Here is a 27,090-nt window from a genome sequence, read left to right as displayed (position 1 = left end):
TTTTTTTGATTTAAATTCATTTATTTCATTATAGGCCTAAAACAATTCATACGTACAATTCAATATATTTGCAATATTTTACACATAAATTCGTGTGCTTTCGTCTAAAGTCTACCGGTCAATAAAGTTCTCACATTTTTCTTAGTTGCCTGCACGCTTTTGCAGGAAACCTTGAATCGTTTTCCATATTAGGTAGCAACATCTAGAACTATTCGATCGACGTTACAAACACTAATCAGGTTTTTTTTCCTCCACACAATTTAGCTCTACGCATTCCTTCTATGCCTAACTATGTACATAACTTAGGACTAACATTATAAGCCTAGCCTCAATGCAAATCTCGTTGATCACTTGCATAAATCACTGGCCCAACTGGGAACGGAAAAGTTCACTACACCGATTTAACTTCCTACCTTAATTTGCGGTATCGCAAGTAGCCTCATATTGCACTGGTTCTGTCTCTGTGTCGTCTCCTCGAGCAGCCATTTTCGTCTCGATGTTTTTCCCCTCGTTCAGGAAATATCGAGAGAATCACTGATGGCCCCCCTGGTGGTTCAGTTGATCAGTATGCTCTTGGTCAGACTGGTCAACTGTTGTTGTTGTTGCTGCTGTTGCTGGTGCTGTTGAAGAAGCAGCGATCCTCCAAGGGCAGCAGCGGAAGCTGCATTATTGGTGGGATGTTGTGATGGATGATGGTTGAAGGTATGCTGGTAGTATTTTTGTCAAAAAACTTTACCTATAAAAGGAGCATCCAGCCGGTTTCCACCACGGGCGTTTGGCATCAGGAAGGGACTGCTGTAGTCCCCTGCCCGAAGAGCGGCAGCTGCGACGGCCGAATGGTGCAGGTTAGTTAGGGTGGTCAGAGGAGACGATGACAGGGCTGCCAGTGAGGCTGAGGCGGATGATGGTCCTCCCGTTACCCAGGCCGAAGCCCCGTGGTGATTTACTTCCGTTGGTTGTTGAGATGCTTGCTGCTGTTGCTGTTGCTGTTGTTGTTGCTGGTGCTGCCGTTTGAGGCTCGCACTGAGACTGACATCGTGTAGCTTTCGCATGTGCTTTTTGAGGTCGAAGTTACGGCAGAATCCTTTGGCGCAGATTTTACATGTGAACGGTTTCTTATCGTTGTGGGTGTGCATGTGAAAAGTCAGGTTGTAGATCTGGTGGAAAGCTTTGTTACAGATAGTGCACTTGTAGGCTTTATCACCGCTGTGGGTCAGCTTGTGGTTTTTGTAGTTTCCCTTCTGGTGGAAGCCTTTGCCACAGTACTCGCAGATGTACGGCTTGTAGCCGGCGTGAATACGGGTGTGGGTGTTCAATGTGGACGATCTGTTGAAAGCCTTCCCACAGGTCTGACATTTGTGGGGTTTCTCTGAAGTGTGTATTATTTTGTGCCGGCACAGCGTCGAGGCCTGGCGGAACCCTTTGCCGCAGATTTTGCAGATGAATGGTCTTGCTCCGGTGTGGACGGGCATGTGTCGGGTAAGATTGTAGTGCGCATTGAAAACCTTACCGCATTCCGGACAGGCGAATGTTTTCTGCTTCGCCAGAGCAGCCGCTGAACTTAGGTTTGCGGAGTTTGCTGAATTCACTGAACTGTTGAGATCACTAGAGGACGACGAGGAGGATGTGGACGCGTTGAGATTTATTTTTTTGTGATGGGTCAGCGAATGTTGAGGTGGCGACATGGCAGATGCATCTAAGTTCCGCAGGGCATTCGCGGCAGGAACGTAAGGATGCAGAGGATTTGGATTACTGCCAGCGCTGGATGTGGCTAGTGGCGATCCATTTAGTAGGGTTACTGGGTGTTGCGTCAATGCAGCGTACTGGGCAGCTGCCGCAGCGCACATCAGCTGACCCGGATAGTACAGCAGAGGATACTGGCTGAGCAGATCCTGGTGGCGATTCGCTACAAACTGATGCATCGAACTTGGTACGTACTTTTTGAAAGCGGAATCGTACGCTGTCATCGATGAACTGTGCTCATAGTTCGGACTAGATGAAGCCGACGGCGGACTGGAGGATGGAGGCGGCGGAATCACTTCCAAATGCTCCTTCCGTCGGAGCTCCGGTTCTTCTTCCTCGTCACCATCTCTTCCCATAATGTTGGCGATCGAAAATTTTAGCGCCCCTCCGTTCGTTCTTTGAATTTTTATCGGCTTCTGGTCTACCTCCGGCTCGATGCTGGTATTACTGTTGGCTGATTCCATGGTGGGACTCTTGGAAGTGATCGGTAATCCTGGTGGGCTACACGGCGGTTGCATACCACGTGGACTCTGTTGAGTAGGAGAAGGAAGAAAAAAAAAAACAACAAACCATGAGAATTATTAATCAAACGTCAAAACGTCACCGGCAGTGGGCAGGGTAACCGCTACCAGTGTTAGAGGGATAAAATAGGCGCCGCTGGATGCCACCTTAATGATTGAAGAGGAAAATTGAAGCCTATTGAAATTTTCCACTAACGTCGGCCGGGCGAAACGGGTTAGCGTTATTGTTTGAAGCTTGCTGGCCTGATTCAAAACAATCGACCGTGTTGAGAGCGGGAAAGGTTAATTAAATTGCTTTCTGCCTCCGAGGGTCACAAGCCACTGCCTCGTGAAAAGGGTCAAGTTTGATGGAATGTCACGTATTGATTGTTCGACGGAGATGAACTATAATTCGATTGAGCGTTGAATTCTAAATTGTAATAACTGTTGGCATAATAAATTAGGCAGCGGAACTTTCAGAACGTTTGGCACACGCCTCTCTTTTGTGCATTGAAATCGATTGTTTATTGTTCTAGGGTTTTGTGAGAGGAAAAATTGCTATATTTTTTCCAACAATCGGGGAACTATATTTTGGGTTTGCAAGTTATAGTACTTTAAAGCGTGGATAAATATTTGTAAATCATTAGGACAATGAGTTAGAGATGAAAAAAAAGATGAAAAAGAAAATAGTGTTAAAAAGGAAATTCGTTTTAGTTTAATAATTCATAGAACGCATAATGGATTTCAGCCTTCGGGAAAACTTTGATCAGGCAAACCTTTTTTAAACTCTGCTGTGAAAGCATGAATTTCAGTTTTGTAATAACCGTTTTCGTGACAGAAAAAGAGATACCTACTTAAGATTAGGGAATATGAAAATCACGAAAGTTAATGCCAAAATACTTGAAGAGCACGAAGGTATTTTTTGAAATAATAAAATTCGATTCAATTCTCCGTGTAGTAGTTTTATCTTCGTTAATTTAAAATTTTATTTATTTAAGTATATTTAGGAAAAAACAAAAGTTTTTGAGCCTTCTTGAAAAATAAAATAGCTCTTCGCAATTAGATTTCTCTCTTCTCCTATGTGTTGCAATTAGGTCAAAAAATTTCACACTTGAGGAAAAAAAGAATTCCTGATAATTTGAAATTTAGAGTAACTTGCTGTATAGTTTACGCATAACAACTTTTTAATTTGGTTTTACAGAGTATTCAGGAAAATTATTCTCCATCTAAACTTTCGATTTTCGAGCTGTATTTTTTGTAGTTTGTACTAAAAAACCTTTTGATATATTATTTTTTAATGGGAATATTTTTTCCCACGAAAAATCGAAAAAGTATGATTATTGATCACCACTTTGTTCCTTGGAATGCCCTTTAGAACAACTTCCAGGGAAACAGCAGGCGTTGCACAAGTGACAGTCAGTATTTAAACGGTTTCCTGCACTTTAAATAAAAATCACGTCGAAGTAAAGAGATTTGCTGTTGAATTCGCACTACTTGCCTAACATTTCAGATTTGAATGAAAATCTTTCGAAACATATCAATACAAAGAACGATGAAATCAACAGCAAATCACTTTATTTTCTGTTGTTATTTTCATCTTTGTTGATATGCTTATGTTTGAGATACGAAATGTCGGTCAGTTGGATAAATATATAAACTCGCAATAAATTCAAGAGACTTCTCTTTATTCTTGATTTTTCATTTTTATTTTAATTTAGATTTTTAATTTAATAACAAGATCCTGGAGATGATCCCTGTCACTGTCTCGATGCAATCGATTTCAGAATCTGTAAAAGAGTTGTTTTATTGGTATTTTAATTTAAAAGATTCAATAAAGCTTACGCTCAAATAAATTATTGATCTCTGGGTAAATGTTGTTGTTATTTTTGTTTCGCTTTATGGTTTTGACGTTTGTCAATTGGAATTGCAGCTGTGATTCAACTGATCTAAACAGTGGTGGTAATACAAGAGGTATTCATTATAATACGACGAATTTGAATTAAAGCCGAATCCTAAATTCTCGTTATCTTCATATACAAAAAATGTTTAAATCTATATGAAAAGCATTTAATTGCAACAAAAATAAAATAACCAACCTTTTAGATCGATGCAAAAATTCACTTTTCGTTGATTTGATGCGAGTTTGAAATTTCCGGTAGTACTTAACCTCAATCAATTTGCGGCAGCTTGAAATGAAAACATACTGCTCCGTTTTTTCTCAGGATTATATTCAAAAATGCATTCTTCATTTTATAAAACAAAGCTTAAATCAATGTTCCACAACCTAAACAGCACAATTATTTGAAAATATGTGAGACCAAAAACTTTTAGCTTGCATCACTAATAAACATTGAACGCAAATGGATTGAATAGGTCTTCCGACGGCTAATCAACCAAACTAAATTAGTTTACATCAATTGGGAACAGTTTAGAATAGCTTCGAAACCAAAAAAAAAGAATAACATCCCTTCGAGAGTTAAATAGAATTACCGCAAACTACTTAATCATTGAGTAAAACCAGATACTCACAAAATAAACCATGTTGCACTGTCGGGACCCGGGTATGGCGTTGATCAAGTGCCTCTCGAGCAACTTCAGCAGCAGTAGCGACGGTCGTTCTCTTTCTGCAATCACTCGCAACGTCCCGTTAATTCACTCAATAAACACCTCCCAGAACACAAAACCGCTCGGTGAAAATACGTAAATTAAAAGTTTCCTTATCTAGAAACCGCCTTGCATGCTAATCACATCAATTGTACCCGCACGCAACCCATTCCAGACACTTTCCCGGGTATAAGATGTCTTCTCTTCTTCTACGCTCATATGTTGCTGCTCGTTTCTCGAGAGGTGCCAAATGCGGGTGGCAAAACTCAATTAGGAAAATTAATTCAATTGATTGAAGACGAGAGCAGTTGGCCTATCCACTTCACAGCATCCGGACGCGCACTTGTGCGTTTACATATGTGTGCTAACCCCGTTTGATAACACTCTCAAGTCTTCCTCGCTCAAGTCCTTCCAAACACTATTATTCTCTCGGTAACAGACAAACAACACTTTCTAACAGCAAAGTAGTTCACTTTCCGTTTTCGCGGACAAATGGCCACGGAAATGCAACCGGTTCGACAGCTGAAACTGGTCTGAGCAAACAACGGCTCACAATTCGACTGATAGCACTCCGCTGAAAATCTCAGTCAGTCAGCTAGAACTGATCCAGGACTCAAGCGAACAAAAAAGATTTCGTCTTCCCTTCTACACAAGTGGGAGCGAACGAGAGAGCGATACAACGCTCGTCATTCGATGTTTTTTACGCTTTCGAACGAATCCTACGGATCATAACCTCCTATACACAAGAAACCAGTTATCCTTTGCTTGTTCCACTTTCGCACACACACACGCTAAATGGTCGCATACCGAATTTGCGCATAATCAGAGTACCTTACAGCGCAAATACACTCACACAGAAGCGCACCCAGCAGCAGCAAAAAAGGCACCAACCATAAAAAGGTAGAACATCCCTTCACCCACCCAGATTTCCTCCCGAGGGACTGCACCTCATCGAAGGCACGCAATCCTTCGAGCCATTCATCCTGCCAACCGACAATGAGCAGCGAGCTGGAAAAAGGACACAGTCATACATAGCGTTAATGTTATGTACAAACATCTCTGCGCCCGTTTTGGTGCTTCCTAGACCCTCTCCCTCGATCGTTAGGTACATACACCCATTCCCCGAGGAAGATCTCTGCTTGGATGGCATATTATGGCGCTATCCTTCCACAGCCGGGGTTGATGGTGTTGGTGCTCGCCTGTGCCTTTTGGGTGCAGCAAGCATTTGCGGAGTGAGAGCAATCGCTGGCAGATTTACGCCGGTTCTTCATCTTCCACCGCCGTCGGTTCGTCGTTATTGCGGCAGCAGGGTGACGCCCTCTCGAGCAGTTGCTACAGAGAAGACCACCTCCTCCACTCTGTGTTGATTCTCCCTGCGCGGCGCTCGTCACGATGATCATCTCCGATGTGGACAGCTCTGCCACTTTTTTTTTATTCTCCTTCTGCTTCTTGCCAGTTTCTTTGGGTCCTTATTGCACTGGACCGGGTGGGTGGCAAGTAGACAAAGTGGTAGTTGTTGCTTGTTAGCTCATTATGAAGCGGGCGGAAAACTAACAGTAGCGAAATGTTTGAGCAAACAGAGTCGCTAACGCTCGAAGCGGGGAAGTACGGAAAGCCAGGAGTCCAAACAGAAACGGGCGGCAAGCAATTCGAGACTCCATAGCGAAGTGATACGATGAAAAGTGCAGCGTTGTGGAAAATGCACAACCGAACCGAAAGAGCCTGGCGTCTTAACGAGTTGGATCGTTTCCTATGGAGCTGCGGGCGCGATTGAAGGCTCGACTATTCGAACAGGGCGATTAGCGGAACATTGGTGAATGTGATTGTTGGTGCGGAATTACTTTTCCCAAGTAATAAATTATTCAGTTGCTTTTATTTGTATCCGATGAGTTTTATTATTTTCGAGAAAAGGGTCTCTTTCTGAAACATATAAAACGACGGTTTATTAACGTCTTATGCAAGTAGATACACTTTTTACAAAATTTAATTCTGAAAATCTTCAGCGCCTTGTCAACTTTTTTTTGTCTACTTCACCCGACGGTGTTTGTTTCAGTACCGTTTTCCCGACGGTTCCGTGATGCGACTACATCCGGAACCCCAACTAACAACAAATTTATATACGAGTTCGTCCGTCTTTATGTTGCTGGCCGTAGTCCAGTTTAATATCCGAATGTATTTCCAGCTAACCCATTGCCAAATATGGTAATCATTTTCTCATTAGAAATCTGAACTTGTTTGCGGTGCTATTTACAGGTTTTCGCAGTTTTGAGTGTACATATTTTGAATTAACTTTGTCGGTGTAATTGCTTGTGAAAGTAAGAGTATTCAATGAAAACAAATCTTGTCTCGATTCCACAAATTTTCAGGTTTAAAAAAGAGTTTCTTAAATTTCACGCAAGTTGAAAATGTAAATTTTCAGGGTTAAAGAAAAACTAATAGATTAATTTTATTTCTTAACTCTTCATGTTACGAAAACTCACACCACTGCGAGAATCTTTCAATTTCTTGTGGTCAATGGAATAATTATGCCGGAAGTGCATGGATTTTCTTTATTTTATTTTACAGGTTTTTGAACACTCTCTCAAAAAAATAATTATGGGGTACTTTTTCTCATCATACAAAATGGAATGATGGATCGGAAGTAAGATTAATTTTTCAATTTTGAAATTAATACATGAATGTGTGAAACATTCTCGTATTTAGTCTGCACAAAAATTTTATTAGAGTTAAACAAAATAATTTTGATCACAATGTTGAAATCGTTATATTTCCCAAACTGATTTTGTATGTTTTAAAAGTTGTGATAGATGGTATGAGAAGTTCTATATGATTTTTTTTACACAGAACGAAAAAAACCACCTATTTTGGGACGGCTTTTCAACTCTAAAACATTTTTTCAGAGAATTCAATTTTGAAAACTGTTTTTCTAAAAAAAATCGCAATAAACAACACTAAGACAGATAATTATATTTATTACAGAAAATTATATTAGCTTATATGCCCTTGCGAGCGGCCTTCTGGCAGTTAACTTAAGGTAAAATGGGACGGAGTCCATGCATCATTGCATTACTACATCTTTACACTAATATGTGGTTGTATTGGTGCAACACGGTAAAACAGTACATGGTTGCCAGATTATTAGCTAATTTGTTCCCTCACCTACTGACTACTGCTGCTACCATCGAAAGTCAACGGCCGGTTTCGATCAGCTGTGCCGCAACGTTCTGTGGTGCTGCACAGCTTTTAAAAACTCACATTCAAAACAATTGTAAGGATAAAAAGGTAAACAAATGAAAAAAGGAATTTATCTCACCTTTACATTCGGCAGACTGATCAGAATATACCACATCGTTTGGGATATGTACAGGAACGTTAATAGATGATGAGGTTTCACAATCGTCGGAACTTGTAAGATTTTGGTTTTTTCGATTTATCTAACTGGTTGCTCCACGGATTTTCATATGTCTATGCCAAGAATGCAACAAAGATTTCTCTTCATTTTTTGTTGCGTTCTCGCGAGCAACTGCTGCTCTTCTTGGTTTAGTTGAACGCGGCATGATGATCCAAAAACCACTAAAATCACACTTCACAAATGAAAACACTACTACTTCACACAACTCATCTCAAACTATATGCTCTAAATGCTCGCGCAGTGTGCTGACTTTGCTGCCAGCATGGGCGCACAGTTTGACAGGTGCAAACGAGTTGAAAATAGAAAAATGCAAAAACGGTAATTTCGCGACGTGCTACACTTTAAAGGCAAGTTTTAGCCCTTTTGAGTCGAGTTTTTGTGAAAATTAGATACGATCTCGATGATCATGAGTGTAAAGAGAAAAGTATACGTAGTTTGAGTGATTACGCGACTCGTACGTGCCGGTATTCGTGGAAAACATTCTAGTGGCTACCGGCGTGAGAATATAAACAAAACCAGGAGAGAAAAAATAGCGGCGTGAAAAAAACAAGATAAGAAGTTCAAATTTATTGAACTAGGTGCTCCGGTGCTGGGTTAGCATTTCGACAATAAACAATTGCAGGTTAGTCGTAAAATTTATGATATTTATTGAGGCACTCTCGAAACGCATTAGTATGCAGTAGGAAGCCATCGCTCCTCCCATGCTTGGATTCGGTCCCGATTCACCTTAAACATTCGCCACCGCAATTCTGTGGAAATTACCGCCAATCTTTTTCAATTTTTCTTCCAATGAACGCAGCGCGCTTCAAAATACACTAGAATTTCATCCTTGAAATGAGCTGTCACCAAATCTTCTATCATTTTCCCCTGATGAAATAATATTCCAGACCGATCAAGTTAGCTGATGAAAATATCGCAATCGTTCGTTGGAGAAAGCTGTTTGGTTCTCAATACCCTACTGTGATGTTTCGCAGCATTAATCCTATGTTCGCTATCATATATATGCTCTTTTTGAACAGAGATAGAAAGAACTGATCAGAGTAACATCTGATTTACAATTTGTGCCGATCGGGTGGATTTACTCTGCTCATAAGTGTGTAGTCATTTTTTGCACCGCCAGTTACTGTGCTAACCATGATGCAATATAATCTGTTTTTTTTTTTAATATTCACTTGAAGGTGTTGCTGATATTTGTTCAGTTTTTGCAAGTGATAAAATATTTTTGCTTTTATCATCTCGCACATTTTTATAACTACATAAGTAAGTTCGCGTAGATGCGAGCAGCCTTTAAAATCTCTCTTAACACCGTCAACGCGGAACACTATCCAGCTTTCCACGAGCGGTAATGGCGGACAGTGCACGCAGCCCTTTTTGACGTTTTCTGTAGGTCGGGTAAATTTCAATCGCAGTAACGAAGTGAAAAACATACAAGTTTTGCAACGTAGCATAGCAACTCTAATAAGCAGTTTTATTTATTATGATCAAAATGCCCATTGTTCGTTGAAGTTGCTAAGCTACGTCACGATGTTGTTATATTTTCTACTCCGTTACTGCGATTGAAAACGTCAAAAAGGGCTGCGTGCACTGTCCGTCATTACCGCTCGTGGAAAGCTGGATACCTAGTACCTTTACTAATAGTAAAGCAATATAAGCTGCATTATTGAGGCAAAGCAAACGAGACCCTACAACACCCGAGAGCAATTGATTTCTATGAAGGATTCGTTCGGAACCAATATTAGATTTTAAATTTTTACTCCCTCAAGAACTGAGCAGCTGAAATCTGTGCTCACTCATTCGGGGATGTGTAGGTTATCGTTTTTTTTTTGCCTTTCTCCTAGAAAGGTATAGCAATCACTGCAAAAACTAAAGCTATAAAAGTGCTCAAAAGGGCCGAATGTCGTATATCACTCGACTCAGTTCGACGAGCTGAGCATTTTCTGTATGTGTGTGTGTAACGCTCTCCCAATCTCACTTGATTTTCTCAGAGACGGCTGAACCGATTTCAATGAAATTATTTGCAAATGAAAGGTCTAGTTGCCCCATAAGATCCTATTGAATTTTATTGTAATCGGATTTTTAGTTTAAAGGTTATGTATCAAAATGTGAAAATCATGAAACATCAATATCTCAGAAACTACACAACTGATTTGAACAAAATCAATTTCAAATTAACGGGCTTCCTAAAAAACCCTTAACTTTTGAATTTTATGAAGATTGAGCTTGTGGTTCAGAAGTTATGGAAAAAACGTGTTCTGGATACTATTTAATCTCACTCATGTTTCTCACAGATGGCTGGACCGATTTTCATAAAATCAGTGTCATATGGAAGGTCTTGTTACCCCATAAGACCCAATTGATTTTTTTTGCAAACGGATTATCATCTGCCTGTTATGTTTAAAAATGTGAAATGCAGCTATGAAAAGAAACATATTCCGAAGACTACATAAACTCACTCACTTTTCTCAGAGATGGTTGAACCGATTTCTGAAAAATTAGTGTCAAATGAAAGGTCTAGCTGCCTCATAACACCCTATTGAATTTTGCTGTAATCGGACTGTAACTTCGTCTGTAATGTATCGAAATGTGAAAATCACGAAACTACATTATCTTAGAAACTACACAACCGATTTGAACAATATTGATATCAGATGAACGGGCTAGTTAAGGATTAACCAATGAATTATGATTGAACACGTGATTTCAAAGTTTGGCTGCCCTATACGTTCTCATTTCATTTGATTATAATCGAGCTTAAGCAACCGTTACGTATAAGATTGTTATAACAACGAAAGTCTATTATCTCAAGTATTACACGACTTATTTGAACATAACTAGTGTCATACAAACGAGTCATCTCTCAAACTTACAAATAAAAAACTTTATATCAATTTTATATGTGGTTCAAAAGTTTTGGAAAGAAAAAAAAATCAAAGACTATTCAAAACTATACCTGCTTCAATCAATATATATGGCCTTTCGTACTATTTGTACGTTCCCGGTATCGCTCATGATTAAATTGTTCGAAATTAAAAGTCATTTCTTTTATTTCGCTATTTCTTAAGCACGTCGAATTTTATATTTTATACTCCAATTACAACATCAATATTTTAGAACCCAAAGAGTGAATATACCTTTATTGGATTTAAGCATTCATGTGAATTTATTTTTACAAATAGCAAGTTTGAATAAGAAAGGCTGAGTCAGACCGCTAGGTGGATTAATTTAGATCTAGAAAATCTATAACGAGCGTCTTAGCAGAGTGATTGAGATCAATCAAAGAAATAGTTATCGGTTTCCGTTATACTCTACTAAATTTCTTGGAAATAAATATTGAAATTCAGTGCGGACTGAATTTCAATATTTATTTCCAAAAAATTTAGTAGAGTATAACGGAAACCGATAACTATTTCTTTGATTGATCTGGATTAATTTAGGTTTTCTGTGCACCATGAATCGCAGTGAGCTCTTTGGAATTGCGTTTATAAAAGTTCGTGGTTGTGAAAATGGCTATTTTTGATGTTGTTTTTCTAGGGAGCTGTATCAAGCAAGCAAAACCATGAGTTAAATGCATATGCAACACGTGTTTACTGCCTACTGGTATCAAGAGCAGTATTTTACATCTACACATTTCAACGAAGAGGAATATTCAGAAGGCTGCGCGCATCGTTAGCATCACGCAATAAAATTATCTGAAAATCCAACCAAAGAATATTTACCTTTTCTTTGGTAAAGCGAAAATAACGTTATCAACGTGACACTTGCTGTCGTTATCATAATGAGACGCTAAAAATTTTTTCGTGACAGTATTTTACATATCCATCCCTAGCCACGTAATGCTACTGTACAGTATACAAATCGAGTCAACAACATCACAGTTCACACAATAAAACTCAGAAATTTCAGAAAATTTGAAACAGTGAGTATCAAGAGGATACGTTTTCACTGCGGCGGAGATAGAGAGAATGAACGTTGCATAAAAGCGAAATATTTCCTTGTGATGGAAGGAAAAAGCAATGACGTTGTTATCTTCCATGCAAAAGCGCTGAAATTTTTCAGCTCTGCACAATGCTGCGAAAAACGTCGAAAAATTTACTTTCTCGTAAATTCACGTAAATTTTATTTTTGCCGTTTTGCCAAACACTTGAAATATGTTTTGCCAAAATTTCGTAACGTTTGGATAAAAATTAAGCTCGTTATAGTTTTTCAAAGCAAGCTGCTTTCAACAATTTCACAATTTTTTTGCTCCCATATAAAATGTATAGAGAAACGATTTTTGCAAAAACTGCACATGTTACTAACATTCTGAGTTCATATTCACTGAAAAGCAGGTTTGAAACGTGTTTAAAGTAACTTTTGACTCTTTTCCAACTTTTGTATGGAGTTGCATCACTGTGCATCGATATTCAGCCGTTCCATCTCCTCCAACGATCGCTTCGACTAGCGGGCCGACGTCAGATCCGGCCAGAACACCAAATATTTGCTCCTATGGTTTCCTTGATGACTGACGCACCTTCTAACAGGCACTTCGTACTATAAAAGTCCTTGTCCGTTGCCATTCCGGAGTTATATATAAGCGGCTTTGACATCCCCATCTCGCTGATTGTCAGCCACAGCACCACCTTCTTGGGAAACTCGATGTAAAAAATGAACTTCACCTCGAAGCTCACTTCCTTCGTGGGGAAAATAAAATACGAAGTATCCTCTGCTAGTCGTTGCCATCCAGGGTTAGCTCTCGTCGTCCGTCAACCACCACCACGTCGCGATTCGCCGCTGCCGCTGCGTCATTATTTCTGCTGTTTTATGAGTTACTTTGATAATTTCTGCATGGGTAGTTTTGTTAGTGCGTGTGAAGGTAAACCCATGAAAAATCGGCAATGTGCATTTTAATTAAATTTAAAAGACCTTGTGCGCTTATTGGTTTGTTTTCGGCTAGAATTGCTCATGTTGTTTATTGTTTCCAATTGTTATCATATCGCATGGCATCTATATACAGTTTCGGTCCAAAGAATAAGACCACTTCAATGCAAAATATTAAAATAAAAAAACCAATTCAAATAAAGTACAAAGACACACAGCGGCGAACACTTGCACTAGTATGACAATATGTCACACCAAGTTTGACGCAGCAGAAGTAAACAGCTAGACGACGAATTGATTCCTACAATTATTCGAAAAAAATATGACAAAATATAGGACCAGTCGTTAATTTTGACTGTTCTTTGAAGAAAACTAGCTGACCCACGAAATCTCACGTTTGATACAGATCCTAGCAAGTATTTGTTTTTAGCAAAGATCCGTACATGACAAAAACATTCAAAGGCAGAGGAGGCAACATCATGAATTAAAGATGCTTTTCGTGATACGGAGCAGATCCTCTGTATCAACAAGACCAGTTCCATCACGCTCAGTAAGTTGTTTATAAAGACCTATTCAAAACATGTACTTCGCGCATACTAAACGATGTGCATTATGTGTGCGCTGTTTGGCAAGCAGCGCTTGCTGCTATATCGATCGCGTGACGCGCATTGGAAATGTTAAAACTCGGTATAGAAAATTGACTCGACGGCCATGTTTCTTTCGCGACACACCTGATTTTTTAAATGTATCTTGTAGGATTTTTTCCCAGCTTTCCAATGGTTGTTTCAGAATTAAAATCGGTGGTTGCCAACCTGTTCAAAAACGCGTTTTAATGATAAAATTCAAAATGGCGGTGAACCCAAAATGGAGGTCCAACTTTTGAATATTCCACATGAAAGCCCTAGATGTTTTCTGTATAATGAAATGCTGTTTGTAGAGGGTTTTGGGACAAGTATTTGAAATATAGCTCAATAAAAATATTCGATTTTAACTTTTCTAAAAATTTGTTCACCCCTTGGCGAACAAGGGGTCCACCAAATGGAACAAATTTATGTGCAGTTATTAATTTTTTACTGCGTTTAATTGAACTAAAATAAAAAAATCATTTTTCAAAGACCTCGTGTCACTAGTGGCCTGGTTTCAGCGAGAATTGCCCATTGTTCGTTTCTGAACGAAATCCTGAAAAGCTCTTTTATATACCTATAGGTTTTCAAGGTGTTATTTACTTACTTACTTAGATGGCCGTACGTCCTAAGACATGGCCTGCATAACGTGGTTCAGCCAATTCACTCGGTCCATGGCTGCCTGCCTCCAGTTCTGCGGGCACCCGGTACTTTGCAGATCGTGCTCCATCTGGTCCACCCATCTCGCTCGTTGCGCCCCTCGCCTTCTCGTTCCCGCCGGATTTGAAGCGAACACCAATTTTGCAGGGTAGCTATCCGGCATTCTAGCTACATGCCCTGCCCAGCGTATCCTTCCAGCTTTAGCCACTTTCTGAATACTGGGTTCACCGTAGAGGCGCGCAAGCTCGTGGTTCATCCTACGCCTACACACTCCGCTCTCCTGCACACCGCCAAAGATGGTTCTTAGCACCCGACGTTCAAAAACTCCGAGTGCTCGCAAGTCCTCCTCGAGCATTGTCCACGTCTCATGCCCGTAGAGAACGACCGGTCTTATTAGCGCTTTGTACAGGATACACTTGGTGCGAAGACTCAGATTATGCGACCGTAGTTTTTTATGGAGCCCATAGTAGGCACGACTTCCACTGATAATACGTCTCCTTATCTCTCGGCTGGTATCGTTATTCTCAGTTACCAGAGAGCCGAGGTACACAAACTCGTCGACCACCTCGAACTCATCCCCGTCGATTGTTACCGTATTGCCTAGGCATGCCCTGTCGTGCTCGGACCCACCTGCAAGCATATACTTAGTTTTTGACGCATTAATCTTCAGTCCGATCCTATCTGCTTCACGTTTCAGTCGGGTATACTGGTCTGCCACCGTCTCAAATTTTCTGCCGACAATATCCACGTCATCCGCAAAGCAAATAAATTGACCTGATCTGTTGAAAATCGTGCCCCGCCTCACACAACACTTCACATCCTCCATCGTAGCCTTAATCAGTCTTGTCAGCTTCCCCGGGAAGCCGTTTTTGTCTAGAATTTTCCATAGCTCTTGTCGGTTTATTGAATCGTATGCGGCTTTAAAATCGACGAAAAGATGGTGTGTAGGGACTCTAAACTCACGGCATTTTTGGAGGATCTGCCGCAGTGTAAAGATTTGGTCAGTCGTAGACCGTCCTTCCATGAAGCCGGCCTGATAGCTTCCTACAAACCTGCTGGCTAATGGTGACAGGCGTTGGAAGATGACCTGGGAAAACACTTTGTAGGCGGCATTCAGGACTGTGATCGCTCGATAGTTCTCGCAGTCTAGTTTGTCGCCCTTTTTGTATATGGGGCATAACCCCTTCTTTCCACTCCTCCGGTAGCTGTTCTGTTTCCCAGATCTCGACGATCAGCCGATGCAGCGAGCTAGCCAGTTTGTCAGGGCCCATCTTAAAAAGCTCAGCTCCGATGCCGTCTTTTCCGGCCGCTTTGTTGGTCTTGAGCTGCCGGATCGCATCCTTAACCTCGCTTATTGTTGGGGGTGGCACATCTTCGTCGTTCGTTGCACCGACCACGTCTTTTCTGCTCCTGTTGTGGTCTCCTGCTTGCACGCCATTCAGGTGTTCATCGTAGTGCTGCTTCCACCTTTCGATCACCTCACGATCATCCGTCAAAATGCCTCCATTCTTATCCCCACACATTTCGGCTCGTGGGACAAAGCCTCTGCGGGATCCGTTGAGTTTTTGGTAGAACTTTCGTGTTTCGTGTGTGCGGTGCAGCTGCTCGAGTTCTTCGCATTCCTCCTCTTCCTGGCGACGCTTTTTTTCCTTGAAGAGTTGGACTTGCTGCCTCCGTTTCAGTCTATATCGCTCCACATTCTGACGGGTGGCTCTACGCAGCATTGTTGCCCGCGCTGCGTTCTTCTCGTCCAAAATCTGCCGACATTCTTCGTCAAACCACTCGTTACGTCGATTCGGTTGCACGTGTCCCAGGACTTCCTCCGCAGCACTGCTGATAGCTGTTTTCACGGCATTCCAGCGATCCCCTAGAGGGGCTTCTTCAAGCTCTCCCTCTTCTGGCAGTGCAGCTTCGAGCGTTGACGCGTACTGTGTTGCGATGTCGTGTTGCTTCAGTCGCGCGAGATTATACCGTGGCGGGCGACGGTACCGTATGTTAATCACAACGGATAGTTTTTGGCGTATCTTAACCATCACTAGGTAGTGATCCGAATCGATGTTAGCGCCTCGATGTGATCTGACATCGATGTCCGAGAAGTGCCGACCATCTATCAAAACGTGGTCGATTTGTGTTTCTGTTCCATTCGGTGATCTCCAGGTGAGTCTATGGTGGAGGCTATGCTGGAAGAAGGTGCTACGTATGGCCATGTTCTTGGAGGTGGCAAAGTCGATTAGTCTGAGGCCATTTTCATTCGTCAGCTGGTGTGCACTAAATCGTCCAATCACCGGTCTGTACTCCTCCTCCTGGCCAACCTGAGCGTTGTAATCCCCGATGATGATCTTGACATCATGTTTTGGGCAGCGGTCATATTCACTCTCCAACTGCGCGTAGAATTCGTCCTTGTCGTCATCGGTACCTCCGAGGTGTGGGCTATGCACGTTGATAACACTAATGTTGAAGAAACGGCCTTTGATCCTCAACCTGCACATTCTAGGGCTGATTGGCCACCACCCGATCACCCACTTCTGCTTCTCAAGGTGTTATCCTCTCTTTAAATCAATATAGGGGAAGTGCACGTTTGCACGATGTCTCAGTATTTTGAATATTTCGGTTGAAAAAATGCGAATTTTTTTTTGCTCAGGGTGTGAATTGCAAGGTAATAACAATAATAATTCTTCATATAATAAGAAACTAAAATTTCCAATACAGTTTAATGATAAAATGCCGTAGAAAAAACTCTTCCACCGAGTCCCAGTTATGGCCATAATGTTCTTTTGTTCGCCATAGGACTGTACCAGTTATATTCATATCGAAAGAGACCCATTAAATTGAGTTTTTATTTCCGTCTCGTACAATTTTACCAGATAATAATCTGCAAAAAATGATTATGCCTAAAGGGGTGGCTTATAAAACACGCTAGCTTGTTCGAAGAAAGCACAAGTCGACGACCTCTCCTACGCAAGATGTGTTCCTATACCAAATTTAAACAGTGAAACATGAACTTTGGTTTCACTTCTTATCTCATTAGAAGTCTACGTTCTTTTAAATTCGTCCTAAATGTTATGTTTATACTAAGCAGTCAATCAATTTGGTCCCAAACAAGAAACCAAAAGAAATAACAGTCACGTGTCACGACTAGTCTGATACTCAAGGATTAAAGTTCATTGGTACATATCACAAATTATACAAAATCTAATAACAAAAAGTAATCAAATGGAAACTTTTGGCTTAGTTTTTCGTTTTGGTTTTGCAGCTTGCTTTTTTCGGCTTTCTTACTCACGCTCTTCTGCTTTGGCCTTTTCCATTTCCTCGCGTTTCAATTTCATCGCCACTTCAGCTTTTCGTTTCCTTCGATCGTCTATAACCTTCTTCTCCTTTTCTTTTTCACGTATTTCATCAAGTCTTTCCTTTGCTGTAAGAAAACTCGCTTTGAATAATTATGGAGCTTTGTGACGCGGCGCGGACTTGGTGACAGTTTTAAAAAATTTGACAACCATCGAGCATGCCCCAGCTTTGGCTCGCTGCCTGCTTTTATTACAATACTATTTGCAGGACTCAAAACTAAACTTCGAGAACTAAGGTGGTTTATCGAAAAGATGGAATGTCTTGTACTGTTCTTGATGAAGTTGTTGCTCTCGAATCTGTAAAATTTGCATTGCAATGAGCCAACCAGCTATTTACTGCTCCTCCTTACTCCTCCTTCCTCCTTGAGGCCCCGTGGCTTTTTCTTTTGCCAACGATCACTCATTTGGTATCGAACCGTGGACATCGGAATGTTTAACATTTTGTAGGCCACATAAACAGTCTTTCTTCCGCTTTCTATAAATTGTATGCATGTCTCAAGAATTACTTCAGAATATTGACCAACTTGATATGCAATATTCTCACGCTGCTTTGATGGTTTGGCCATTCTGGAAAATCAAACGCTTATTGCAGCTATTACAACTGAAATTTTAGGTTGTTACCAACCTGGAATGATGATGCTGTCTCTAAATCAAGAAGAAATCACTAAGAAAGCTCTAAATATTCCGAAAAAACGTTTTTCGATGGTTTGTTTACTTTTGTTTTGATATAGCGATAACTGGTGTTTTCCACGTGTTAAAGCCATAATGAGTAGCCGAACCCTATTTGCTGCAATCGCGAGCGAGAGTGTTTTCGCCCTGCATCGATGACGTCAGAATCCACAATTTTTATCTCTCTCATTATGCGAATCAACTTTCTTTTGTTAAACTCCCTATAAAAACCCCACATTGTACATCGAAACAGCTAGAATTAAATTTTGTTAGAAGTAACCACGCACGCTTTTTATTTCATCCCGCTTCTTGAAGTTCGCCGAAAGTGTGTCCGCCTCGTTTGTGATTTCCGCGCGATTTTCGGACCTCACGCTAACATATGGTCCTTAGAACCGGATCGCGAACGTTTCGCCGCGAACCGCGTGTTCTGTGATCGCTAGTGCCCATAAATTGGCCCCGTCGCCGCCATACAGGCCCCGAGTGCTTCTGCCAATTGGCATCTCAGTGGTGTAGAACAATAGTGTGAGAAAATCTGTAGAAAATAACTTTTGGACAATAAGTGCGCGAAATCCACAAAGATGGATAAACTCGTCCGCGAACGAAAATCGCTCGAACCGCGATTAAAACGTATTTCGGAAGCATTGGAGAAATTAAGAGGCACAGATGCCGAAGAAGTTGATGTGCAAACCGAACTAGACGCCCTAAATGAGGTTTGGGCTGCTTTTTGTGCCGTGCATAAGAGAATACTAGATGTTGGTGAGGACGATAAAGCCTATGAAGATGCGGTGCAGCAGCAGGCGAGATTTGAATCGTACTACATTACATTGAAAAATCGTTTGTTGAAAATTCTGAAAGCAGTGAAAGATCGCGATAACGCTGCAACTGAGCGTGCTGCCCAGCCTGACATTATAAAGCAGCTTGCCGATCAACAGGCAGAATTGCTGCGCATGATGTCTACAAGCATGGCCGCGCCGTCCATTGCTAGTGCCGTCACCCACCCCAACGAAGCTACAACTACATTGTCTGACTTAAAGTTGCCGCGTATGAATATGCCGGTCTTCAGTGGCAATTACCTAGAGTGGCAATCTTTCTACGATTTGTTCGACAGTTTAGTGCATAAAAATGTGATGCTAAAGGACAGTCAGAAGCTCTATTTCCTGAAAACGAATTTGGCTGGTGAAGCGGCTTCCTTGATTTCGCATTTAAAAATAGAGGATGCTAACTATCGAACTGCGCTGGACAAGCTAAAAACCAGGTACGACAAACCACGAGAAATCGCTAATCAACATATAAAGCGATTCTTGGTTCAGCCTACGCTTACGTCACCGTCTTCATACGGTCTACGATCATTGCATGACGTATCTGATGAGGTTATAAGAGCTTTGCAGGCGATGAATAGGGAAGATCGAGACACGTGGCTTCTTTACATTCTCAGCGAAAAGATAGATCCGGACACAAAGCAGTTGTGGTGCCAGAAGATAGCCGAAATGGATGAAGAAAACATCAATCTGCAATGCTTTCTGAAGTTTATAGAATCTCGGAGTTTCGCTCTTCAGTCATCTCAGCCTCCGAGAACAAAAACTAATGTGCCCTTCAAACAACCTTCAAAATTTCAACCTCCATGCAAAAGCGCTAGCGCATTTGTTGCCACGAATAGTACGTCCTGCAACGTATGCAACAAACAAAACCACCAATTATATCAATGCGGTAAGTTCCTTCATATGAATCACGAGGATCGAATCACTCACGTTAACCGTATGAAACTTTGCAACAATTGCCTGAAAGTTCATCCCGGTGAAAGATGCCAATCAGGTACGTGCAGAAAGTGCAATTCATTCCATCACACTTTACTGCACCCGAATATGCCATCCACAAACACACACTCCACCGGTCCAGCGGTCATGGCCCCGGCAAATCCAGGACTTTCAGCCCAGTCTTTGATTTCGGCCCTCGACTCACCAAACGGTCCCGATGCATCGAATGTTCTTCTTGCCACCGTCGCTATCAACGTGCTGGATAGCCATGGACGTCCGCACGCCTGCCGTGCCGTTTTAGATTGTGCTTCCCAAGTCAATTTTATCAGCGATAAATTGTGTAGGCAACTCCGTCTCAAAACGCAAGCAGCCGACCTGAACCTCGAAGGCATCTCATCTACCCCAGCACACGTTGACAGATGTGCCGATATAACCATCTCCTCACGATGCACCGATTTTCGCACATCCACGTCGTGTATGGTGTTAGAAAAAATCACCAAAATGCTTCCTTGCAAGCCTGCAAATATTGTAGATTGGCCTATTCCCGGATCAATTCATCTGGCTGATCCACTATTTCATCGTCCTGGCGAGGTAGAAGTGCTACTGGGAATAGAACTCTTTTTTCAGCTGCTCGAGCCTGGTAAAATCACCCTCAGTACCGACGGCACTCTACCTACACTACAAAACACTAAACTCGGCTGGGTAGTAGCTGGCCGTTACAACAAGGTCAATAATTCGTATGGCTCTCACACTCCGACCTGTCTCCTCGCCTCGACCGAGGATACTCTCTCTCAGCAGTTACGTAAGTTTTGGGAGTTTGAAGAGTATCTCCCAGCATCCAATCATCTTACCGAAGAAGAGCAACTTTGTGAAAAACATTTCTCTGATCATACTATACGAGATGAGTCAGGAAAGTTTGTCGTTCGTCTCCCGTTTTTACGCGATCCCACCCAACTAGGTGAGTCGAAGCAGATTGCTGAGAAAAGACTTCGCTACTTAGAGAAAAAACTCGATCGTAACCAACAATTGAAAGATGAGTACCATGCGTTCATCCGCGAATATATCGATCTTGGGCATATGTCACTCGTTAGTGCTACCAACACAGATAGCAAATCGGTTTATCTCCCACATCATTGCGTGCTCAAAACAACCAGTTCGACCACCAAATGTCGAGTCGTTTTTGATGCCTCGGCAAAGACGACGAGTGGTCTCTCATTAAACGAGGTGCTCATGTGCGGTCCTGTTTTGCAAGATTCACTGATCAATATTTTAATTCGATTTCGCTTTCCACCGATCGTTCTCGCAAGCGATGCAAAGCAAATGTATCGAATGATATGGCTGAACGAGCTTGATCGTGACTTGCTTAAAGTCTTGTGGAGATGGACTAATGAGGAATGCATTAAGGAATATCGTCTAAATACCGTCACCTTCGGAACAAAAAGTGCATCATATTTGGCTACAAAATGTGTGCAGCAGCTTCTAGAGTCGTTTCGACATCAATATCCTGTAGCTGTAGAGAAAGCGGAAAAGGGCATTTATGTCGATGACATTCTGACTGGTGCTTCGTCAGAGGCAGAAGCAAAAAACTTACGGCTGCAGTTGACTGAAATCTTTGCTGCCGGTGGATTTCATCTCCGGAAGTGGGCGTCCAACAGCGCAGAAGTTTTAGAAGGGGTTCCTGACGCCGATTTAGAAGTGAAAATTCCCATTGATGGGAATCCAAACAGCACCATCAAGGCTCTTGGAATGCAGTGGCAGCCGTGCAGCGACGAGTTCCATTTTTCATACCAGCCAACCGAGATCCTTCAGTCCACAAAGCGAATCATTTTATCGCAAATAGCCAGCCTTTTCGACCCGCTTGGCCTTCTATCACCAATTATAGTCAAGGCAAAGCTGGTAATGCAGCGAATGTGGGAGCTGAAGGTGGCTTGGGATGCGACTCCCCCCGGTGAGTTAACCAAAGGTTGGTTAGTTTTGGTGCAAAAGTTTTCGCTTCTCAATTCTTTTCAGATTCCGCGAAGGGTAATCGACATGCGGAATTGGTCTCGACTCTACCTGCACGGCTACTGCGATGCATCCGACGTAGCAATGGGTGCTTGCATATACATCCGATCCGTAAGCGATGACAACAGAACTTCGTCCCATCTTCTCTGTTCCAAATCGAAACTGGCACCAATAGGCAACAACAGAATGACCATACCCCGATTGGAATTACGTGCAGCAGCCATTCTCGCACGATTGATGTCAAATGTGAGAGAAGCTCTTTCTTCTACTGCTTTCCACGAGATTCGGGCCTTCTCCGATTCCAAAGTTGTTTTAGCATGGCTGGCTGGAGGTGCTGCAAGATGGAAGACCTTCGTGGCGAATCGCGTGGCAGAGATCTCGTCACATCTACCTTATATCAACTGGGCTCACGTAGGCACTCTCGACAACCCAGCTGATCTGGTATCGCGGGGTGTGTTTCCCGATCAACTTCAAGCAAACTCTCTTTGGTGGCATGGACCAAGCTGGGAGGCAACGACGATAAATTGCGAATCACCTTCAATCGACAATCTCAATACAGATGAGCGACGACAGATAGATAGAGAGCAGAGAACTACAGCCGTGGTGTTTTACTGTAAACGACAATCGTTTTCTGGATGATATGATGGCCCGGTACTATCCGAATCTTCAGCTTCTACTTCGTGGACACCCTGAGTACCGTGGTTCGCTTCGTCTCGCTTCAGATGAGATAGATTTCGCTTTGGAAAAGTACCTTCAACACGTACAGCAGCAACATTTTTCAGGAGAACTCAACCGACTGCGAAGTGGCCTCAACGTTGAGCGTGGTAGCTCATTATATCAGCTTGATCCATTCCTAGATAAAAACGGTATCGTCAGGGTGGGCGGCAGGTTGCAACAATCGGATTTGAGCTACGACAATAAGCATCCGATCTTGCTACCCCGGCACTCGATATTGACTTCACTCATTTTGCTTCACGAGCACAAGGAGAAATTGCATTGTGGCCCTCAGTCGCTGTTAGCAGCTACACGTTTACGGTTTTGGATCTTACGCGGCATTAGTGCCGCTCGCAAGGTGTATCGTGATTGTTTAACCTGCAATCGATCTCGACCAGCACGCATAGCTCAACAATTTGGACAATTACCCGCTGATCGGTTAAAGCCACTTCCCCCATTTTCCATTACGGGAGTCGACTACGCTGGTCCTGCAGGAATCATCGGACGAAGAACACGGGGTGCAGTGTCCTCGAAAGGTTACATCGCTATGTTCGTTTGTTTGGGGACACGCGCAGTACATTTGGAGGCTGTCTCGGATCTAAGTGTATCATCATTTATTGCTGCATTTACGCGTTTCACTAGTCGGTACGGAGTGCCCAGTAAGATGTACTCGGACAATGCCACGAACCTTAGAGCAGGAGCGAGACTTCTTAGAGAGCTGTACCATCAAATAGATGCAACCGAACACAGTGATGAAGTGAACGATTTTTTGGTCAACAAGCGAGTGCAATGGCTTTTTATACCCGCTCGTTCGCCTCATCATGGTGGCCTATGGGAGGCTGGAATCAAGGTGGCAAAAGGATTTCTCAGCAAAATTGGAGGTAATTATACTTACACCTTTGAGGAATTGAGTACTCTTCTGTCTCAGATAGCGGCCTGCATGAACTCTCGTCCGATCTGTGCTATTTCCGATGATCCCACGGATCCTCAACCGCTTACGCCTGCGCATTTTCTAATCGGGCGCCCGCTAGATGCTTTACCCGAAGTTAATCATCTTGAACAGCAGATAAGTTCACTATCCAGATGGAACTACGTTCAACGTGTCGCCCAGGACTTTCGAGCTCGGTGGCAGTCCGAGTACGTGCTCTCTCTTCAACGCCTGACGAAGTGGCAAACATCGTCCCCTAACATCGCAGAAGGAGATTTTGTGCTTCTTGTTGAAGATAACGAAAAATCGCAGCAATGGCCATTGGGTCGTGTTCTGGAGCTTTTCCCTGGGACCGATGGCCGTGTCCGAGTTGTCTCGGTCAAAACTGGCAAGGGTGTTTTCCGCAGAGACGTCAGGAAGCTGCGACGTTTTCCTCTTGATAACGACGAATATGTGCCAGGAAGAAATGGGTCTGAAATTACTGCTCGTAATTTGGTGGGCGGTTTATGTTAAAGCCATAATGAGTAGCCGAACCCTATTTGCTGCAATCGCGAGCGAGAGTGTTTTCGCCCTGCATCGATGACGTCAGAATCCACAATTTTTATCTCTCTCATTATGCGAATCAACTTTCTTTTGTTAAACTCCCTATAAAAACCCCACATTGTACATCGAAACAGCTAGAATTAAATTTTGTTAGAAGTAACCATGCACGCTTTTTATTTCATCCCGCTTCTTGAAGTTCGCCGAAAGTGTGTCCGCCTCGTTTGTGATTTCCGCGCGATTTTCGGACCTCACGCTAACACCACGCTTGCTATGATCCATTCGCATGTTGCCAAATGGGGAACTTCAAATTATTTCGTACCGATTATGGCAATACTGATAAAATTTTTAGTTCGATAAAAAACACCACAATTCATTAGTTAATATGAGGATAATTTAATTTGAATACCAAATACGTTATTTTAAAACTAATGTTATTTTAAAACTATGTTATTAACCTGTTCCTACCAGCGACTTCAAAATAGCATGTTCTCTAATAAAACGATAACTACTCGTATGACATGATGGTAGGGCTTAACAAATTTTAGTTCACTTGCTAGATAATGATGAATATTTATGTTTAATGATTGGTTATCATAAAACAAATAGATTTTTTTCGTGACGTGTATGTTTTTCGACATTAAATATTCGATGTCTTGCAATTTTTTGAGTAGTATAGCCATAACTGGTTACTATAACTGGCGCTCCTATCCTAGCTTTTAATCACTCCTGTGAATTTTGATGCCCTAGCAAAGATAACTTTTTCGAAGACAGATAACTTGTTTACACGTGTTTTTTACGCGAGTGCTTTTCTCAATTACTTGAAAACGGTACAAGATATCGACCTCATTCTAATCACGTTTTCCTATTTCGGCCAAAGGTAATCATATATCCGTTTTCAAAACAATTCACAATTGTTGGTGTAAATACTGAGAACTTAAATTGTTGAATTTTGGTCTCTAGATTGACCATAGTGACCAAACGAGCTTCAAACATTTCAAAACGGGTTTCTTCGTTATATTCGCAATTAAAAAAAGTCTTTTTTTTTACGCGATCCCATACAAATTTGGAACGCATCACTCGTGTGAAAAAAGACAAAGCTGTCCACGTGGAATGTGGATGGCCCCTAAATTGTGGATTGATTCACGAGATTTACAAAAAGATAAACTCTGGCAAATGACTCTTGGTGATCTAACGCTTGGAGATTACATCCGCTTTGTTTGCCTCAACCAGTTGATTTTGCGCGCACATTTTTTTTCATTCTACAATAAAAAAGCAGTTCGTGATAGTTATTGTTTCAAAGCGATGCCATAGAGTAAGACCCTATGTTCTATCTGTAACTACTTTTTTTTCAGTGTACATTTTGTTTCGGTTCTGCCTTTAACTTTTGGATCAAGTATTAGTGATATAGATACAATTTAACATACTTCAAAGGCTTTTGAATTTGTGTCATACGAAAAAATGACTCTATAAAATACGCCCGAAAGTTACCTTACATTCGATACCTACTAATTCGATCGGAAAACCTTCAGTTTTTTATCAAAATTATTACTTCTTACTTCTTCTAATTGAATTCAAATCTCAAGTTGCATCAATCAGATAGGCATTCATCAATAGTCAAAAACTGAATAAGAAATTTGGGTAATATTGAGGCGCTTAAATAGTTCTTAGCATTAATGATAGTGAATCAAACGATATGTCAAATTATGAAAAAATGTTTTACTGCACAATGAAACAAGACTTCTGATGATTTGTGCTTCTTATAGGTGAATGATTGTGAAATCAAAATAGTGAAAAGCTAAAATCCCTGATTTTTTGTCGTTCCAAAATAGTCTGTCTAAATACATTCATAAACAAACATGTCAAACAAGTTCCGCCATAACGACGTTTTTTTTCTCAAACGTATTTTGACATTTTTATAGAATTACGCACGTTGAGTGCCGATATTTTGGAAATTATTTATATCATTGATCTTGTGATAATATTTCTCAACATAAATAAAACGAAGTACAGTCCCTCTACAATTATGGGTCAGTCAACGTGTTGCCTAAATGTTGAAAAATGAATATAAAATCGGAAAAGTTATTAACTACGAATTTTTTACTATCTATTCCAGTGTTCTGATGTATACTTTCGATCGACAATTAGTTTCACTGCAGCTGATGTGTGTAAATTGGTTAAGAAAAAAATAGTACTTGCATAGCAAAAGACACAATTATGGGTCACGTTTGGCCTTCAAGATCATTTAGTTTATAAAACCATAAAAATTAATCACAAAAGTTATTTTATTGTTGTAAAAGCTTGATAATAAGGTATTTTATTAGGCCGTGATGTGTTTTCATGCAAAAGTAATAAAAATAGCAAAAATATGGACTGACCCACAATTGTGAACCGCAAAACGTAACATTACTACAATTATGGGTCCCTTCACTTATTACACCGAGCAGAATTATTGTTTTTCGTAACATTTTCAACATTAAATCATTTCAATCGTATGAATAGGGTTACAATTGAGTTATAAAAAATACCACTGCAATTAAAAATTGTTCAGTTTCGTGAGAATAGACGTATTTGCGTAAAAGTGACCCATAATTGTAGCTGACCCATGATTGTGGAGGCACTGTACACATCAAAATAACATCGCCAAACGAATGACAGTGTGCATCTCTTTGATACGCGAGTGTCGAATGACCATCCGTTTCTTTGTTTAAAAAGGCGACGGTTGTTTTACATTAACG

The 27,090-nt window shown here is 41.4% G+C and overlaps 3 protein-coding genes across 3 annotated transcripts; 2 read left to right on the top strand and 1 right to left on the bottom strand.

Moving 5' to 3' along the window:
* Window positions 1-5,430, bottom strand: LOC129731471 (fez family zinc finger protein erm). Its single transcript, XM_055691485.1, has 2 exons — window positions 4,773-5,430; window positions 1-2,273 (listed from the first exon to the last, which is right to left on the bottom strand). The coding sequence occupies exons 1-2, from the start codon at window positions 4,782-4,784 to the stop codon at window positions 723-725; spliced, it is 1,563 nt and encodes a 520-aa protein (XP_055547460.1). The 5' UTR covers window positions 4,785-5,430; the 3' UTR covers window positions 1-722.
* Window positions 5,431-18,990: 13,560 nt separating this feature from the next.
* Window positions 18,991-22,809, top strand: LOC129728208 (uncharacterized). Its single transcript, XM_055686626.1, has one exon. It carries the CDS (start codon window positions 18,991-18,993, stop codon window positions 22,807-22,809), a length of 3,819 nt encoding a protein of 1,272 aa, XP_055542601.1.
* Window positions 22,810-22,813: 4 nt separating this feature from the next.
* On the top strand, window positions 22,814-24,325 carry LOC129728207 (uncharacterized). Its single transcript, XM_055686625.1, has one exon. The coding sequence runs from the start codon at window positions 22,814-22,816 to the stop codon at window positions 24,323-24,325; it is 1,512 nt and encodes a 503-aa protein (XP_055542600.1).
* Window positions 24,326-27,090: the final 2,765 nt, after the last annotated feature.

The sequence above is a fragment of the Wyeomyia smithii genome, chromosome 3, assembly GCF_029784165.1.
Source record: "Wyeomyia smithii strain HCP4-BCI-WySm-NY-G18 chromosome 3, ASM2978416v1, whole genome shotgun sequence".
In the NCBI taxonomy this organism is placed as follows: domain Eukaryota; kingdom Metazoa; phylum Arthropoda; class Insecta; order Diptera; family Culicidae; genus Wyeomyia; species Wyeomyia smithii.
Note: the sequence above shows the minus strand (reverse complement) of the source record. Positions and strands in the feature narration are given on the sequence as shown.